The sequence below is a fragment of the Aureococcus anophagefferens genome (assembly GCF_000186865.1).
Source record: "Aureococcus anophagefferens unplaced genomic scaffold AURANscaffold_1, whole genome shotgun sequence".
NCBI lineage: Eukaryota > Pelagophyceae > Pelagomonadales > Pelagomonadaceae > Aureococcus > Aureococcus anophagefferens.
The window spans coordinates 180,682-197,538 of record NW_008705561.1 but is presented as its reverse complement, the minus strand read 5'-3'; the positions used below and the strand labels follow the sequence as shown (position 1 = coordinate 197,538).

The 16,857-nt window shown below is 71.3% G+C and overlaps 5 protein-coding genes across 5 annotated transcripts; 2 read left to right on the top strand and 3 right to left on the bottom strand.

The window, feature by feature from the left end:
* Positions 1-186: 186 nt before the first annotated feature.
* On the bottom strand, positions 187-1,276 carry CAH (hypothetical protein; the record flags this gene model as incomplete). Its single annotated transcript, XM_009033938.1, has 2 exons — positions 187-414; positions 512-1,276. The coding sequence occupies 2 exons, from the start codon at positions 1,274-1,276 to the stop codon at positions 187-189; spliced, it is 993 nt and encodes a 330-aa protein (XP_009032186.1).
* A 1,032-nt stretch (positions 1,277-2,308) lies between these two features.
* AURANDRAFT_60436 (hypothetical protein) lies at positions 2,309-3,331 on the top strand (the record flags this gene model as incomplete). Its single annotated transcript, XM_009034545.1, has 2 exons — positions 2,309-2,883; positions 3,052-3,331. 2 exons carry the CDS (start codon positions 2,309-2,311, stop codon positions 3,329-3,331), a joined length of 855 nt encoding a protein of 284 aa, XP_009032793.1.
* Positions 3,332-10,710: 7,379 nt separating this feature from the next.
* Positions 10,711-11,238, top strand: ICH (hypothetical protein; the record flags this gene model as incomplete). The annotated part of the gene is made up of 1 exon (XM_009034546.1): positions 10,711-11,238. The coding sequence occupies one exon, from the start codon at positions 10,711-10,713 to the stop codon at positions 11,236-11,238; it is 528 nt and encodes a 175-aa protein (XP_009032794.1).
* An 81-nt stretch (positions 11,239-11,319) lies between these two features.
* AURANDRAFT_60434 (hypothetical protein) lies at positions 11,320-13,107 on the bottom strand (the record flags this gene model as incomplete). The annotated part of the gene is made up of 1 exon (XM_009033937.1): positions 11,320-13,107. One exon carries the CDS (start codon positions 13,105-13,107, stop codon positions 11,320-11,322), a length of 1,788 nt encoding a protein of 595 aa, XP_009032185.1.
* Positions 13,108-14,363: 1,256 nt separating this feature from the next.
* On the bottom strand, positions 14,364-16,502 carry AURANDRAFT_60433 (hypothetical protein; the record flags this gene model as incomplete). The annotated part of the gene is made up of 1 exon (XM_009033936.1): positions 14,364-16,502. One exon carries the CDS (start codon positions 16,500-16,502, stop codon positions 14,364-14,366), a length of 2,139 nt encoding a protein of 712 aa, XP_009032184.1.
* Between the last annotated feature and the right edge of the window lie 355 nt (positions 16,503-16,857).

The window sequence follows — 16,857 nt, the reverse complement described above, 5'->3', positions numbered from 1 at the left end:
AGCTCAACGTACTTCTGAAAGTTAATGTCTAGATGCGCGGCATTTCGCGCAGCAGCCTGGCTTCAGCTCCTTCTGCTGGGGAAAATGGACACGAGGGGGAACGGAGGATGGGGAGCGCGCGGGCTTGGCGGCGCCGGCGGGCCGCGCAGACTGGGTCCGGGGCCGGGCCGTGTGCTGGGCGCGCGCTTAGGGCGTGTAGGGCGTGTCCGAGAGCGAGGCGCTGACGGTCTCGCGGGCGCCGTGGGGCGCGACGTCGGGCGACATGTCGTCCGCGGAGATGACGAGCATCTGGCGGCAGATGTTGTCCATGGTCGAGGCCTCGAGGAGGTGGCACTGGCGGTCCTGGTGCCAGGTGACGAGGCCGCCCGTGCCGCGGCAGATCTCGTTGTCCGCCGCGTCGCCCGTCGTCGAGCCCTGGTACCACGCGTAGTCCGTCCGACGCGAGCTCCTTGTTCCAGCCCTGGAGCGCGTCCCAGGTGCCCTGCTTGTGGGCGCCGTCGGCGCTGTTGACGATGGTGTAGACCTGGCCCTCGACGCCGATGCCGTGCGTGCGGTCGGAGAGGAGCGCGGAGGCCGTCGCGATGTCGACGTTGCCCTGTGTCGCGCCGCAGAGCACGCCGTCGAGGAAGTGGTACTGGTACTGCCACTTGGTCTGGCAGGCGCCGAGGGACGAGTGGGGCCAGTGGAATTCGTAGGTGAGGCCGACGTGCATGCCCTCGCAGTACTTCCAGTCGTACTCGTCGGCGACCATGGGGTCGTTGGCGTCGTGCATGTCCTTGGCGTTCTTGCACATGTGGCCGACGCGGCCGCCGGCGAGCTTGCGGCGGCCGTTGGGGCGCTGCTTGCCGTTGGTCCACGCGAGCTTGCGGTGCGCGTCGTCGTCGTGGAGCGCGGGGTGGTCGAAGTCGAAGGTCTCGTCGTAGACGCCCTCGGAGCGGTGCTCCGCGCCGATGTGCCAGTGGATGTTGACCGTGCACATGCCCATGGCGTTGTAGTCCTCGATGGGGTCGAGGCCCGGGTCCATCTCGCCGACGGCGCCGACGGTGACGTCCGTGGCGGACTGGGCGCCCGCGTCGTCGCAGGGCACGTTCGCGAGGTCGTCGCGGAGGGGCGCGTAGCCCAGGGCCGCGTCGATGCAGGGGTTGGCCTCGTCGAGCTCGAGCGAGCCGCGGTCGGCCGAGCCCTCGGTCGAGTGGACGTCGACCTCGGTGACGGCGCACTCGTCGGCCGCGAAGGCCGGGGCGAAGAGAGCGAGAGCGACGAGGACCTTGTTCATGATGGGCGTGCCTGCGACGGCGGCCGGTCGAATCGCTCGCTTCGGCGTCCGGGTCGCGCGCGCGGCGGTTTCGAGGGGAGGCGCGTCGGACGCGCGAGGTTTATGGTGCTAGGGGATGGCCGCCGACGACGTGCGAAGGGAGGGGGTCGTTCTCTTTGAATCTCGGATCGCCGTACTTCCGGTCTTGAAGTCGGCAGTCGCAAATCGAGGCGCCCCGAAGCGGAGGGGGGGAAGCTTGGGCGGGCGATTGGGGTTGAGGGGGTCGGCGGAGGACTTGCGAACGATATAGAGCAGGTGGGGAGTGGTTGGGACCCGATTTCTTACGTTGATAGGAGAGGCTTTGCAGGAGTGTCTAGAGATGCTCTCTCTCTCTAGCGCATTAGGCGACATGCTCTCGAGCTCGTGCGTTGCGTTGAATCCACAGATCGCTAGGGGGGGTGTCCCGGCATAGTGCAGCGCGCGCCACCGCTGCCCCTGCTCTTCAGCGGTCGCTTGATTTTCTTAACCCGGGCGTTCCCGAAGGCTACAACGGCGTCGATGGTGGCGAGATCGGTGGTGGCGGATTCGTCCGTAATTCGTCCGTGGGACGACAGTGCACGAACCGGGCCGCGAGGTCGATTTTTGGTCGAGACCGAAATCGCGCCTGAGGCGCCCACCAACCGTCCAGGGCGACGCCAGGGGTCATGGGGCGTCGCCCCGACCACGAAAAGCGACCGCTCGGCGCATTGACGCAGCGTATGGCTGGCGCGTATACGCGCGTATTCGTACGCAGGAGATCTTTGAGGGAGGATATTGTCCCGAGATGGTCGAGTTAGAAAGAGCTTGCTGCACTCCCGGCGGCCCCGCGGGCACGACTGGTACAAACTCGCGGGTTAAGAAATTCATTGGCCCGCGCGCGCGCCGCCGGCGCCGGCCGGGTGCACACCGGGTGCACCCCCCACGCCTCCCCCCCATGATCGCTGTTTCCTCAGGGGCCCGCGACGGACACGCTCGACGCCCCACGAGCGGTTGGCGGGGCGACAACGCGCGCCCATGGGCTTCCATTCGCACCGGCTCCTCGGATTCGCGCTCTTCGTCGGCCTCGTCGTCGGTGCCAGAGCTGCGCACACGAACGCATCCTCTCGGCCCATACTCGCCATGCACGTCATGAAGGCCGGCGGCACGGCGCTGTGCAAGTCCGCCTGCCAGCAATTCAATGGCAAGCATACCAACTACAATTGCCGCCTCGACGCTCCCATCGCCTTGGACTACCTGAAGGCCTTGGACGGCCACGAGCCGACCTTGAACGGCAAAAAGAGGGTATGGAAATGCCCCTCCGTCGTGGGTCCGAACGTCACGGCCGAGCGCACGTCCCAGGCGATGACGGCGAACAAAGCGCTGTGCAACACGATCATGATCGAGCCCGGCTGGCGCTTCGACGACTGCGCGAAGACGGTCTTGGACGCCGTCGTCGCGCGGCCCGCGCATTCAAGCATGTGGACGAGCTACACGTGGCTCCTGCTCGTGCGTGACCCCCTCGAGAGGTTCGTCTCGTACGCCGCCATGGGCCTCGGCGCCCATCGACTCAACTCGGCCGAGCTCAAGGACGTGCTCCGCGAAGAGTCCCAGTACATGAGTGAATTCCGCCGCCAGCTGTACAATTTCTTGACGCGACATCTCCTGCCCAGCAAACATTTCCTTTCTTCGAACGCGACGACATCGTGTACCGCGGACCTCCTTTCCGTCGCCTTGGCGCAGTTGCCAAAGTACCACGCGATCCTGAATCTCGCCGACAGGCCGGGCGAATCGTATTACATCCTGACGGAGCTCGTCGGCGTGAGGACCGTCGACCGGAAGCACAACGCGCGCCCGAAGGGCGGCCCGCTGTCCGTGGCGCCGGTCAGAGGCGAGTGGGCGTACGCGAAGGCGCGCGGCTACGACCTGTCGCTCGAAGACAGGCGGCTCCTGCGCCTCGCGAACGTGTGCGACCTCCACGTCGTCGACAAAGCGAACCGGATGATCACGGAGCTCGCGGCCGCCTACGGCTATCAACCTCCTCGCGTCAACCACGCATAAAGCTCGATGTACTTACGACGATTAATGTGGAGGTGCGCGGCATGTCTACGCCGAAAGCCTCTCCGTAGTCCGTCTCTCGCGGGCGCTCCGCGAGCGCGCCGCGCGACGTCCGGACGCGCGCGGCATCTGCGACGGCCGACCGCGTTTTTCTTGCTCCTCCGCACCAGCACCAGCGCGGCGTTCCGGTTCCGCCTTCGACGGGGTGCGAGGCACCACTCGTGATTGAGGTGGATCGTGCAGGGCAACCTCGGAAGGTCGAACAGCCGAAGCTTGGAAGCGCCTGCAATCTGCCTTGCCTGTTGCCAGAGAGCACGCGGCCATGGGCGCCGAGGAGGCGATCCACAAGCTCCTGACGACGCTCTCGACCTGCGCGGACATCGAAAAGGCCTGCGACGCCGCGCGGCGCGCCGTGGAGCAAAGCGCGACGCCGCACAGTTGCGACGTCGAGGCCGTGCGGCGCGGCGCGGCCAAGTTCGTCGAGGCGCCGCCGAGCGCGCCGCGGCGCGTGGCCATCGAGGACCTGCGGCGGCGCCTGCTCCACGAGGAGCCGGAGCCGCGGCCGCGCCTCGGGTCCGAGGACCGGCGCGCGGCGGCGGCGGCGGAGCCGCTGCGGAGCGCGACGACGCTGGAGCTGCGGTGGCTCGAGGAGGCGGGCGCGTCGAGCTGCGACGCGTCGGCGCGCGACGCCGAGGCCGCCGCCGCCGCCGCGGCGCTCGCGCGGCTCGGCGAGGGCGCGGCGGCCGGCGGCCGGTGCCGCGACCGCGGCGTCCTCGTGAAGACGGTCAAGAACGACTTCTGGGTCCAGTTCTGCAACGGCCTGGACCGCGGCGACCGCACGCCCTGCAGCCTGCCGCCGCCGCGGGCCGTGGGCATGCGCCTCTTCGGGCGGGTCTGGGCCCAGAGCTGCGGCGTCGTCTTCGACCGGTCGGCGCTGAAACTCGGCGACGACGCGTGGTGCTGGCCGTCCGGCTTCTTCGCCAAGACGGAGTTCGGCGTGGGCAAGGGCGACGAGGAGCGGTCGTCCTTCGTCGACGAGGAGCTGCGGGCCAACGCCGTGCCGCTGCGCGTGCTCGAGGCCATGGCCGCGCGCCGCGAGTACGCGCACTTCGGCGAAATTAAGGTCGCGGACGTCGCGCCCTACAACGAGGTGCTCGCTAGGGGCGCGCGGAGCGCCGTCGTGGCCGTCTTCGCGCGCACGCGCCAGGCCCAGCACCTGCTGCTGGCCATGGCCGTCCGGGACCTGCTGGGCCGCGGCGCGGAGAGCCGGCTGCCGATCCTCGTGTTGGACGCGTCGGGCTCCGACGAGCCCGCGGAGCTCACGCTCGCGGCGCAGGCGGGCCTGCTCCGGCGCGTCGCGGCCGCCGACGACGACCGCAGCTTCGCCGTGCACCGCAGCGCGCCCGTGCTCCGGGATCTCGGGCCCTTCGACCTCGCGCGGTCCGATTTGCTCCGCGTCCACGGCCGCGTCGGCCTCGGCGACGCGGCGCTGCGGGCGGCGCTGCGCGACGACGACGGCCGGCGCGACGGCGCGTACCAGGCGCTGGACATGGCGCTCCGCGCGGGCAACGCCGGCGCCGCCAAGGCCGTGGCTTTGGCGGTCGGCGCGGACCTCGCCGGTCTCCTGCCGTCGCGGCCCGCGGACGTCGCGCTGCCGGCGCCGGCGGGCGACCTCGGCGACGACTGCCTGCGCGCCGCGGGCGCCGTGACGGCCCTCGGCGCCCTCGCGGGCGGGCGCCTCGCGCGGCGGGCGACGGACGCCGTCCGGCTCCTCGACGACTGGCTCGAGCGCGCCGAGTCGTCGTTCGCGTTCCGCATCAGCTCGTACCGCGACGCGAGCGCCAAGGCGAACGCGACCACCCAGTTCACGGCCTTCGCCGGGCGCAAGGCCGTGTCGAACCGCCGCGCCTTCCGCGACGCGCTCGCGCCCCTCGCCGAGGAGAGCGGCGACGTCCGCAAGGGCCTCGCGGCGCTGTCTTCGCTCGTCGCCGCGTGCCGCACGCCGAACCTGCGCCTCGAGCTGCTCCAGTTCGTGCTCGGGCTCGACGACGCCGACGCCTGGACGCGCGACCGGCTCCTCGGGGCCCTGGAGCTCGCGCAGCAGGCCGTCGACGACGGCGCGCCGCTCGCGCCGCGGAAGCGCGTGTCCTTCGCGACGCGGGACACGTCCAACGGCACGCGGCCGCCCAAGGCCGACTACGCGCCCCCGCCCCTGGAGCGGCAGCTCCACGTCGCCTAATTACTCGGGGTCCGTCCAGAAGCCGTCCTCGTCGTCCACCTCGTCGATCGTCGCGAACTTTCGCGGGACGATGGTGCGGTCGTCGCCCATGTCCGCCTGGACCTCGATGGTGCGGTGCGTGACCGTTCGACCGCTCGAGAGCGGCGTCGGAATGGGCGTGTAGCCGCCGTCCGACGACTCGGCGGCGTTCGTCCCGCGGCGCGCGCCGGAGACCGGCGTCGCGATGGGCGTGTAGTCCGACGACTCGGCTTTCGCGCGCCGCGTCCCGCTCGCGGCGCTCGCGGACATAATCGGCGTGTAGCCCCCGTCGGAGGACTCGTCGGCTTTCGCGCGGCGGCGCCCGCTCGCGGCGCTGACGGAGAGCGGCGTCGGAATCGGCGTGTAGCCCCCGTCGGAGGACGCGTCGGCGTCTTTCGCGCCACGTTTCCCGCTCGCGGCGCTCGCGGACAGGATCGGCGTGTAGCCCCCGTCGGAGGACTCTCCGACCATCGCGCCGCGTTTCCCGCTGGCGGCGCTGACGGACAGGGGCGTCGGAATGGGCGTGTAGCCGTCGTCGGAGGACGCGTCGTCCTCCGCGAGGCGCGCGGGAACGGGCGCGTCGCCGCGGTCCGACGAGTCGTCGTCCGCGCCCTTCGGCGGCCCAAAGTCGTAGCCGCCGTCCGACGACTCGTCCGCGGCTTTGCCCGCCGCGCTCGGCGGCCCAAAGTCGTAGCCGCCGTCCGACGACTCGTCCGCGGCTCTCGTCCGGCCGGCGGCGCTCGCGGACGGGACCGGCGCGCGGCCGCCGTCGGACGACGCGTCGACGTCCGTCCTGCGCGGCGCGGCGCTCGCGGGCGGGATCATCGCGCGGCCGCCGCCTGTCGACGCGGCCGCCTGCGCCCTCGCCAGGGCCGCCGCGGCGTGCTCCGCCGCCGCGTCGCGCGCCGAGGGCCCCGCGCGCCGCGGCGCCGCGGCGAGCGTCCGCTTCGCGAGGAGGTCCGCCATCGCCGGGTCGACGTTGCCCGCCTTCCAGTCCCGCAGCACGGCCCGGAGGCCGTCGTCGAGGAGGTGCGGCGCGCGGCGCACGCGGACCGCGTCGTCGTTTTCCCAGAAGGACTCCTCGGCCTCGGGGATGGGGCTCGGCGCGCGGCTCCCGATCGGCGTGTAGCCGCCGAACGACGACGACGCGTCCGCGGCCCGGCGCCGCCGCCGACCGCTCGCGCCGCTCGCGGACAGGATCGGCGTGTAGCCGCCGTCGGACGAGTCGCCGGCGCCCGCGCGCCGCCGCCGGCCGCTCGCCGCGCTGCCCTCGAGGGGCGTCGCGATGGGCGTGTAGCCGCCGTCGGACGAGTCGCCGGCCCGTTGGCGCCGCTTCCCGCTCGCGGCGCTGCCCTCGAGGGGCGTGGGGATGGGCGTGTAGCCGTCGTCGGAGGACTCGTCGGCCGCCCGCCGGCTCGACGACTGGGGCGTCGCGAAGTCGTCGGAGTAGTCGCCCGGCTCGGGCTCGGGCTCGCGCGGGCTCGCGAGCGTCGACGCCATGGAGAACTCGCCCGCGAAGGACCCGTCGCCCTTGGCCGGCGAGTCCGCGAGGCTCTCCATGGGCGTCGCGAAATCGTCGGCGGCGTAGGACTCGTCGGCGAGGCTCTCCATGGGCGTGAAGAACTCGGGCTTCGCGGGCGTCGACGGCGGCGTCCGCTCGTCGCCGCGCGCGGGGCTCGCGGCGGCGCTCGACAGGGGCGTGAAGTCCGGCGCGTAGGAGGCGTCTTCCTCGGGCTTCTTCGGCGTCGCGGCGACGCTCGACAGGGGCGTGAACTCCTGGGAATACGACTCGTCGTCGGCCCTCCTCGCGGGCGTCGCCGCCGCGGACGACATGGGCGTGAAGAACTCCTGCGAGTAGGACGCGTCGCCGTCGCGCCGCGGCTTCTCGGGCGTCGCCGCGGCGCTCGACGCCATGCTGAACTCGCCCGCGAAGGACCCGTCGCCCCGGGCCGGGCTCGCCATGGGCGTGAAGTCGGCCGAGTAGTCGTCGTCGTCGTCGTCGTCCGGCTTCGAGCCCTCGAAGTCCGCCGCGTACGACTCCTGGGCGAAGTCCGCGGTATACGACTCCTTCGCGGCGCTAAAGTCCATGGTGTAGGACTCCTTCGCGGCGCTAAAGTCCATGGTGTAGGACTCCTTCGCGGCGCTCAAGTCCATGGTGTAGGTGGCGCTAAAGTCCGCCGTGTAGTCCTGGGAGGCCTTGGCCGGCGTGGCGACCTTGAGCGCCTCGACGCCTTGCCTGTTCGTCCGCCGCGGGTTCGCGCCGCGCGCGAGCAGCAGCGCGCAGACGTCGGCCTCGCCCGTGATCGCCGCGGCGAGCATGGGCGGCGTCTCCATGGCGCCGCTGAACTCGTCGACGTCCGGGCGCAACGTCTCGAGGAGCGTCGCCACGAGCGTCGGCGCGCGGACGATGGCGTAGACGAGGGGCGTCACGTTCGCGGCGTTCGAGAGGTCGCCGGGCATGTGGTCCAGGCCGCCGGCGCAGACCCAGGCGAGGGCGTCGCGGGACCCGGACTTGACGGCGGCCTCGAAGCAGCGCCGCTTCATCGTCGGCATGGCGTCGTCGCCGTAGAGCTGGTCCTCGTCCGTCACCGTCTTCGCCAAAACCTCCGCGACGTCCGCGTGGCCCAGCGACAGGGCCAGCTCGAGGTAGGTCTGGTGGTCGAGCGCTTTCGTGGCCGTCGTCGCGCCCTCGGCGACGAGCGCCGCCGCCGCGCGCGCGTCGCCGCGGTCCACGGCGTGGTACAGCGGCGACATGCCGTCGTCGCACGTCGCGTCGAGCGCGCCGCGGTCGAGGTTCCGCAGCGCCGCCAGGACGTCGCGGCGGCCGTGGGCCGCCGCCGCCGCGCAGGCGCAGCTGTGGCCCCGGCAGACGGCCGACGGCCGCGCGACGACCCGGTCCAGGATGGCCGGGTCGCCGCCGGCGAGGCGGACGAGCGCGGCGGGCACGCCGCTGTTGCCCGGCGCGAGCAGGGACCCCTGGATCTTCTGCGTGTGCGCGAGGAACACGTCGAGCGTCGCCACGGACCCGAGGACGCCCGCGGCGAAGAGCGGCGTCTCGTCGAAGGCGCTCCGCGCGTCCGCGAGCGCGCCCCGGTCCAGGAGCAGCGCGACGGCCGCGGCCTCGCCGTGCTCCGCGGCCCGGTAGAGCGCCGGCGTCCCGGACGCCGTCGTCGCGTTCGGCGACCCGCCCTCGCCGTCGATCATCGCCGCCAGCGTCGCGCAGTCGCCGCGGCGCGCGGCGTTGACGAGGAGCACCTCGACCTCGTGGGGCAGGTAGGCGCGCGGCGGCGGGATCGTCACCGCATCGGCGACGCGCCCCGGGAACGAGTCGAAGGAGTCGTAGGACGACGACGGCGACAGCATGCCGCCGTCGGGGCTGGAGCTGCTCATTGTGTCTGGGAGATCTCCATCGTTCGAACACTTCAAAACGTCAATCGTGCATCAACAAAAAGTGTTTTGATGTTTTTTACGATGGAGTGAGCTATGGCAGCATTGCTGGAGAAAGACGTCGACGTCGACGCGCTGAAAGATGAAATGGCAGCATTGCTGGAGAAAGACGTCGGCGTCGAGCCGCACTTCGCCGCCGAAGCCGCGCCGACGCAAGCGGAGGTGCAGAACCACGAAGCGGTCCAGGCACGAGCCGAAGAGCCGGTGGAAGAGGCGGAAGAACCCACCGTCGCAGCAGAAGAGGACGAACGACCGCTGCCCGCAACAGAGTCATCGATCGCGACGGCCGACGCGGCGCCGAAAGCGTCCGCGGCCGACGCGGCGCTGGAGTTCGTCAAGCAGCTGCCCCTCGGCGTCGCCGCCGTCGTCGCGGGCTACTGCGCCGCGGACGTCTGCTTCACGCTCTACTTCGCGCTGCGCCCGCCGGCGCCCGTGGGCCTGCCCGCGGACGCGCTCGCGGCGCTCTGGGGCGTATTCGTGCGACGCTACCGCGCGGACCGCCGGCGGCTCATGGACGAGGGCGACCTCAGCTTCGACATCTCCGACAGCCCCTGGCCCGCATCCCTCGGCGACGTCGACGACGACCCGCCGCTCGTCGAGGTCGCCGAGTTCGAGGCCGGGGAAGCCGCCCGGAACGCGGCGCTCCTGCGGCGCCACGCGGCGGCGCTGCGCGACCTGCTCGCGCGGCTCGTCGGGCCCGCGCGCGGCGACGGCGCGCTCCTCGCGCTGGCGCCGCTCGCGCTCTTCGGCGGCGGCGCGGCGCTGGACCTCGCTGTAGACCGCGCGAGCGACGCGACGACGCGCGCCTCCTTCGGCGGCGTCGGCCCCTGGCTCGACGACGCGACGCTCGGCCGGTTCCTGCGGCGCGCGCGGGGCCTGAGGTCGCTGGACTGCCACTCGGCGTCGCGCCTGTCGCTGCGCGGGCTCCGGTCCATCGCGGCGCGCTGCGGCGCCATCGAGTACCTCTGCCTGTCCCACTGCAAGGAGGCGCTGACGGACGAGGGCGCGCTCCTGCTCGCGCGGGGGCTCGCGCGGCACGGCAACCCGCCGAAGCTCGCGCACCTGTCGCTCGCCGGCGCGACGAACCTCTCGGACCGCGGCGTCAACGACCTGGCGAAGCACCTGCGCCACGCGCCGCTCGTCGACCTGTCCCTCGGCGGCTGCCACCGCCTCACGGACAAGTCCATGGCCCACGTCGCGCTCGACTTCATCTTCCTCAAGCGCGTCAACTACTGCGCGTTCCGCGGCGTCCGTTCGCGCGATACCTGGTCTGTCTGCTGACATGCCCCAACATAGGCGGGGCCTACCGCATCACGGCGGGCGGCCTGCGCTGCCTCCTGAACCAGAACTCGACGATCCTGACCTACAACAACGCGAGCGACTTCGGCGCGCTCTACGCGCCGCCCGCGTAGATGATGAAGTTTGACAGTGCTGCGGCTTACGCGTCAGCGACGCGGATCGTGCTCGGAGATTGCTTGGCTGCCCCGACTGTCCACTCGTCGTCGCATCCTTAGGAACGCAAGCACAGTCCATCACCATGGGCCAGTCCATGTCGTCGTCGGACCGCGTCTTCTCGCCCGCGGAGGCCAAGGGCGACAAGGACGGCGCCGTCGTCGCCGCGAAGACGGCCGTCGTCTTCATCGAATTCCAGAACGAATTCGCCGCCGAGGAGGGCAAGATGTACGGCGCGGTGAAGGAGTCCATGGAGGCGACGGGCATGCTCGAGAAGGCGGCGAACGTCGCCAAGGTCGCGCGCGAGAAGGGCTGCACGCTCATGCACGCGCCCATCTCCTTCGCCGAGGACGGCAGCGACAACCCGAACAAGAAGCTCGGCATCCTCAACGGCTGCTTCGAGGGGAAGCTGTTCCTCAAGGACACGTGGAACTCGGAGTTCGTCGAGGAGATGACGCCCGCCGCGGGCGACGTCGTCATCAAGGGCAAGAAGGGCCTCGACGCGTTTCCGGGGACGGACCTCGAGGCGCAGCTCAAGGCGCGCAAGATCGAGACCGTCGTCCTCTGCGGCTTTCTGACGAACTGCTGCGTCGAGTCGACGATGCGCACGGCCTTCGAGAAGGGCTTCAACACGATCACGCTCACGGACTGCTGCGCGACGACGTCCGCGGACGGCCACAGGGGCGCGACGGAGGGCACGTTCGGCCTCTTCTCGTCGCCCATGACCGCCGAGGACTTCCTCGCCAAGCTCTGAGCGGCCACATCGGCTCTGTTTGCACCTCCATTTATCTGGACCGGCTCAATTCGTCGGGCGCTGTTAATCGACTTAGAGCGCCTAGATGTAGCGGCCGTGCGCGCGCTCCGCGGCCTTGATCTGCGCGTCGTAGGCGGCGCCCGTGTAGTCCACGGGCCGCGCGGCCGCGCGGCGCGTGCCGACGTCGCGGACCGTGCCGAGGTCGCGCATGATCGCGCGCTGGCGCCGCGCGGCGCGCTCCTCCTTCTTGACCGCGTTGACGGCCGCGCGGCGCGTGCGGAGGATGTGGGGCGCGAGCTCGTCGCGGAGCACCTTGCTCAGCCAGAGCTCGTCGCCGTGCGTCGCCTCGAGGAGCTCCGCGGCGACGGCCGCGACGTCGAGCGCGGACGACGCCAACACCTGGAACGACGGCGCGCCGCGCTTGCGCTTCCGCGGCGGCACGGCCGGCGGCGGCGGCGCGCGGGGCCGCTTGCGCTTGTCGGGCTGCTTCCGCGGGTCCGCGGGGCCGACGAGCGCCGGCGCCGTCGCCGGGTGGCCCGGGTGGAATTTGCGGCAGAGCACGACGCAGCCGGCGTCGTCTTCGAGGACGAAGTAGGACCGCCCCGCGGCGTCGACGCCCACGGTGTGCTCGTCGACGAGGGACCGCGGCGCGGTCCGGTCCGCCCGGGATATGGCGCCGTCGATGCGGCTCTTGAGCTGCGCGTCCCATTCCAAGGCGATCTCGAACGCGAGGCGCAGCAACCGGCACCGCCGCGGCGCGGCGAGCTTGCCGATCTTGCGGCGGCACGTCGACTCCGCGGCCTCCTGGGCCGCCTTCTGCTCCGCCCGGAACTTGGCCAGGGACAGGCGCACGAAGTTCAGCGGCACGCCCTCCTCGAACTCGCCGTCGTCGTAGCGGACGTCGATGACGTTGCCGCGGACGGCCGCGACGGTCCCGCCGTACCAGGCCTTGCGCCCGCGCCAGCGCGCGTCGACGGCGACGCCCTCGGCGAAGCCCCGCAGGGCCGCCTCGTCCTCCTCCTCCTCGTCCTCCTCTTCTTCCTCCTCCTCGTCCTCCTCGACGTGGACGCCGGGCGCGACCTCCTCGAGGTCGCCCGCGTCGAGCAGCCAGCCGCTCTCGTTCGCGTAGCCCGCGTCGCGCAGGGCCTGGGCGAAGGTCACGGCCCAGAGCTCCTTGTTGCGCGCCGTGAGCCACTTGCACTTGTGGAGCAGGTCGCGGACCAAGCGCTCGTAGCACTCGGGCTCCGCGGCCTCCGCGCCGGCCTCCGCGCCGGCGCGCGGCGACGACGGCTCGCCGGGCGCGAAGCAGTCGGCCAGGTCCTTGATGGACACGGCGGGCCAGCCGAAGCGGTCCATGAGCGCCGCGACGACGCCGAAGTCCGCGTTCGACTCGAGGCCCCGCGCGGCGATGACGGCCTTCGCCGCGTCCGGGTCGCCCGCGACGCGCTCGCCGTCGTCCTCCACGCCGGGCGGGTCCGGCACCATGGCCGGCGGCACGCCCTTGGCCTTCTTTTTGAGGCAGGGCCGGCAGAACCAGTCGCCCTCGGGGATCTCGGGCACGTGGTAGCACTTTTGGTGGAAGCAGCCGTCGCAGCAGTCGCAGTAGAGGAGCGCGTCCTGCTCGTCGCTGTGGGCGAGGCCGCAGACCTTGCAGGCCTCCGTGGCGTGCTCGGGCGTCGCGACGTCGCGCGGCCGCAGGGACGCCGCGAAGCGCTTCTTGCGCCGCGCGTCGAGGGCCTTCTCGCCGATCCAGGTGATGGCGTGGATGGACACGGACCGCGCGCCCGGGGCGGCGGACGACGGCGCGCACGCGCGCGACGGGCGGTCGGGCTCGATAGGGGCCTCTCCGTTTTCAAATGGTGCGTCCATCACGTCGACGACGCGACTCGAAGCGAGTCTGCGTTGACGGGGCACGATCGCCTTGGCTGCTGGATGCCCGCCGACGCTGCCCCACGTCGTCGACGATGCATCGATAAAAACATGCGCGGCTTGGCCATCCTCGTCGCGGCGTGGAGCCCGATCCCGGCCGCGACGAAGCACTACTGCAGCGACGAGCGCTGCAGCTTCCGCTGCCACTCGGACTCGAAAAGCTGCTGGCACAGCGACAAGTGCCGCGGCGTCGGGCCCGCCTGCCTGCCCAACGCGACGAAGTACGTGAAACCCAAGGCGAACGCCACGGTCGCACGGCGGCACGACAACCACAACCACACCAAAAGCCCGGACGGCCGGCCGCCCTACCGCACGTGGTGGGTCCACACGCCCAAAACCGGCAGCTCGTTCTGCCTGACGCTCCAGCACGAGTGGTGCCGGAAGACGTGGCCGCCGGCGAACGGCTCCGAGCTCTACGATTTGCGCGGCTGCTCGCGCGCCAAGGGCTTCACCTGCGGCGTCGAGGGCGTCGGCCACGGCCCCGTGCCCAGCTCGTGGGACACGTCGCGCGCCGTCATCGTGCTCCGCGACCCCTTCGAGCGGATCCTGTCGTCGTTCTCCAACAGCATGCACCACCACGGCATGTCGCTCAACTACTGGGACAAGCACTTCCGGCCCTGGATCGCCGACGAGGGCCACCGCGCCTGCGCGCGCGTCGACGCTCGCGACCGCGACGGGAAGGAGCGGTGCCAGCGCCTCGCGGAGTTCGAGGCCTACGCGAACGCGACGGAGCTCAAGGCCTGCGTCACGAAGACGCTCACGGGCCGCTGGTGCGCCGACGAGTTCGCCAACGCGACGGCCGCGGACGCGGACCGCGCCGTCGCGCGGCTCGCGACGTTCGAGTTCGTGGGCATCTTCGAGGACTGGAACGTCATGGTCGAGTCCTTCCACGCGCTCCTGGGCTACGGCAAGGAGACGCTCGGCCCCTTCGACTTCGCGCACCTGCGGAGCACGCAGCGCGTCAAGTTCCCGGACGTGCCCGCGTCGTTCCGGCGGAGCTGGGCCGACCCGCTCGACCAGGCCATCTACGACGCGGGGCTGAAGCTCTACTGCGACCGCTTCCGCGTGGGCGACGCGGCGCCCTTCGACCGGTGCGCCGCGGCGGCTCCGGCGCCGCGGTACGTCGCGAGGTCGCCCCTCACGGGCCAGCCCGAGGTGTTCCTCTCGGCGCCGCGCTCGTTTTAAGTGGCGGCGCTCTAGGCGAGGCCCTTGGAGGGCGACCCGGCCGCGTCGGCCGCGGCGGCCGCGGAGTCCGCGCCGCTCGACGCGCGCGCGCGCTCCTCGGGGGGCATGGGGTACCAGGGCCAGAGCTTGCGCTTGGGGACGCACTTGCCGTAGCGCGTGTAGGCCGTCGGGCGGTGGTGGCCGAGGATCTTGTCGACGACGGGGATGCGCGCGAGGAGGAAGGGCACCGTCGTGATGGAATAGAGGCAGCGGAACCAGAAGAGGCCCGCCATGACCTGCCAGGTCTCGAGGGACCCCTCGCCGCCGCCCGGCGAGAGGGGCGAGCCCACGTGGAGGCAGACGAAGGCGCCGACGATGAGCACGGCGCAGATGATCGCGCACGCGCCGTCCCAGTAGAGCAGATTCTTGAGGTGGTTCTTGCCAAAGGGGCGGAGCATGATATACGGCAGCTTGTGGAGCATGACGGCGCGCGTCACCGTGAGGCCGTCGCCGACCTCGACCTCGATGGTGTGGAAGTCCTCCTTCTCGTCGTACGCGACGACCGTGCCCTTGTGCGTGCCCCACCGCTTGCCGGACTTGGTCGCGATGTCGACGGCCGTCGACGCCGCCTCGGTGACCATGGTCGCCGCCGACGACATGGCGCCGAGCACGTTCTTCGACGTCTGCACGCGGCCCAGGTCCTTCCGCGGGTCGTCCGGCGCCGCCGCCGCGGCGTCGGGGCTCGCGGCGGCGGCCGGCGGCGGCGGCGCGTCCTTCTCCTTCCAGGCGACGACCTGGCCGATGAGGTCCTTCTCGCGGCGCTGCTCCGCGCCCTTGGGCACGGACTTGTCCATCAGCGAGAGCGCGATCCACGACAGCGAGATGTTCGCGGCGATCGTCCACACGTAGGACGCGAGGTCGATGAGCCAGGGCGCCTCGACGCCGAAGAAGCCGATGACCGAGTTGATGGAGCCCTTGTAGATGGTCTGGCACTCCGTCGCCGAGTTCGGCGACACGAGCACCGTGCACGCGGCGAGGCGCAGGCTGTACATGATCATCGTGAAGCAGCCGGACGTGAGGAACTGGAAGCCCTTGGCCTGCATGATGAACTCGTTCAGCTGGAAGTCGTCCTTCTTGTCGATGAGGCAGAGGTAGAGCGTGAAGGAGAAGGCCTGCGTCGCCGGCAGCGCCTTGAAGACCGTGATGATCCAGTGCCAGGGGTCGCGCATGCGCGTCCAGAACGACCGGTCGTAGGGCGACATCTTGTAGAGGAGGAACGCGCGCTTGCGCGCCCAGAAGCCGTGGGGCATGAGGTCCATCTCCTCGTCGAGCTTGGCCGCGAGGGCCGACCCCCGGCGCACGGCGACGAGGCCGATGCGGCTCTCGATGTTCGTGAGGAGGTGCATGATCTCGAGCTTGACGTCGGGGATGATGTTGTCCCAGACGAGCTGCATGCGCCAGCGGATCCACTCGGGCATCTGCGGGTCGAAGGTGTTGTTGCGCCGCTGCTGGTTGAAGAAGTTGTCCAGCAGCGTCGAGATCCACTGCTCGCCGCGCTCCTTGACCGCGTCCTTCGCCGCCTTCTTGACGGACTGGACGACGCCGCCGAGCTTGTTCGCGATGCCCCCGATGGCGACGCTCCACCACTCGCCGGCCGTGTGGCGCGACGCGTCGTGGTCGTCGTCGCCGTCGTCGTCGTCGTCGCTCTCGGAGGAGGAGTAGTCGTCGTCGTCGTCCTCGGACCACGTCTCCTCCCGGGGCTCGCCGCCGCCGCCGCCCTCGAACTCGTCGAGGTAGGCCTCGGCGTCGCTCTTCGTCTTCGGCGTCGACGCGGCGGCCTCGACGTCGCCGCCGGCGGGCTTCGGCGCCGCGGCGGCGCCCGCGGGCGCCGCGGCGTCGCCCCGGAGGCACGCGCAGCACCGAGGGGTCGCGGCCGCGCCGTCGTCGCCGACCTCGCCGAAGGAGTCGAGCTGCTGCGCCGCCGCCCGGGTGCGCGCCTCCTCCTCGGCCTCGAGGCACTCGATCTCCTCGAAGGTGAGGCCCTTGAGGTCCCGCCAGCTCACGTCCTTTTTCATGTTGTGGCGCTTCTTGCGCCGGCTCCGGGGCGCCCGCCGCTTGAAGACGGCCCCCGCCGCCGACGGCCGGTCCTCGTCGATGGACGGCATCTCCATCGTCGCGGGGGACTGGGACATTGCCGTCGGCGGTGGGAACTTCTGGCAGCACCTCGCTTGTGGCCCAGAAGCGAGGCTGCCGCGGTTAAAATGCATCTTTGACGTGAAGGAGCAAGAGGATACGTCAGCGCGATCTTTCCGTCCGTGGCCATGGCGGCTTTCGTCGTCCGTGCCGCGCCTGTGCGCGCTCGCCGGCGTAGTACGCGCTGGCCCGCCGCCGGACGCCTGGAGCTCACGGTGCGCTCGCGCCGACCGTGGGCACGGGCCGACCATGGCGTGGGACCACGGCGACCCGACCCCCGCGCTGCACCGGACTGTGGCGGATCTATATTAGAAGAGGGGGGAGCGGCCCCGC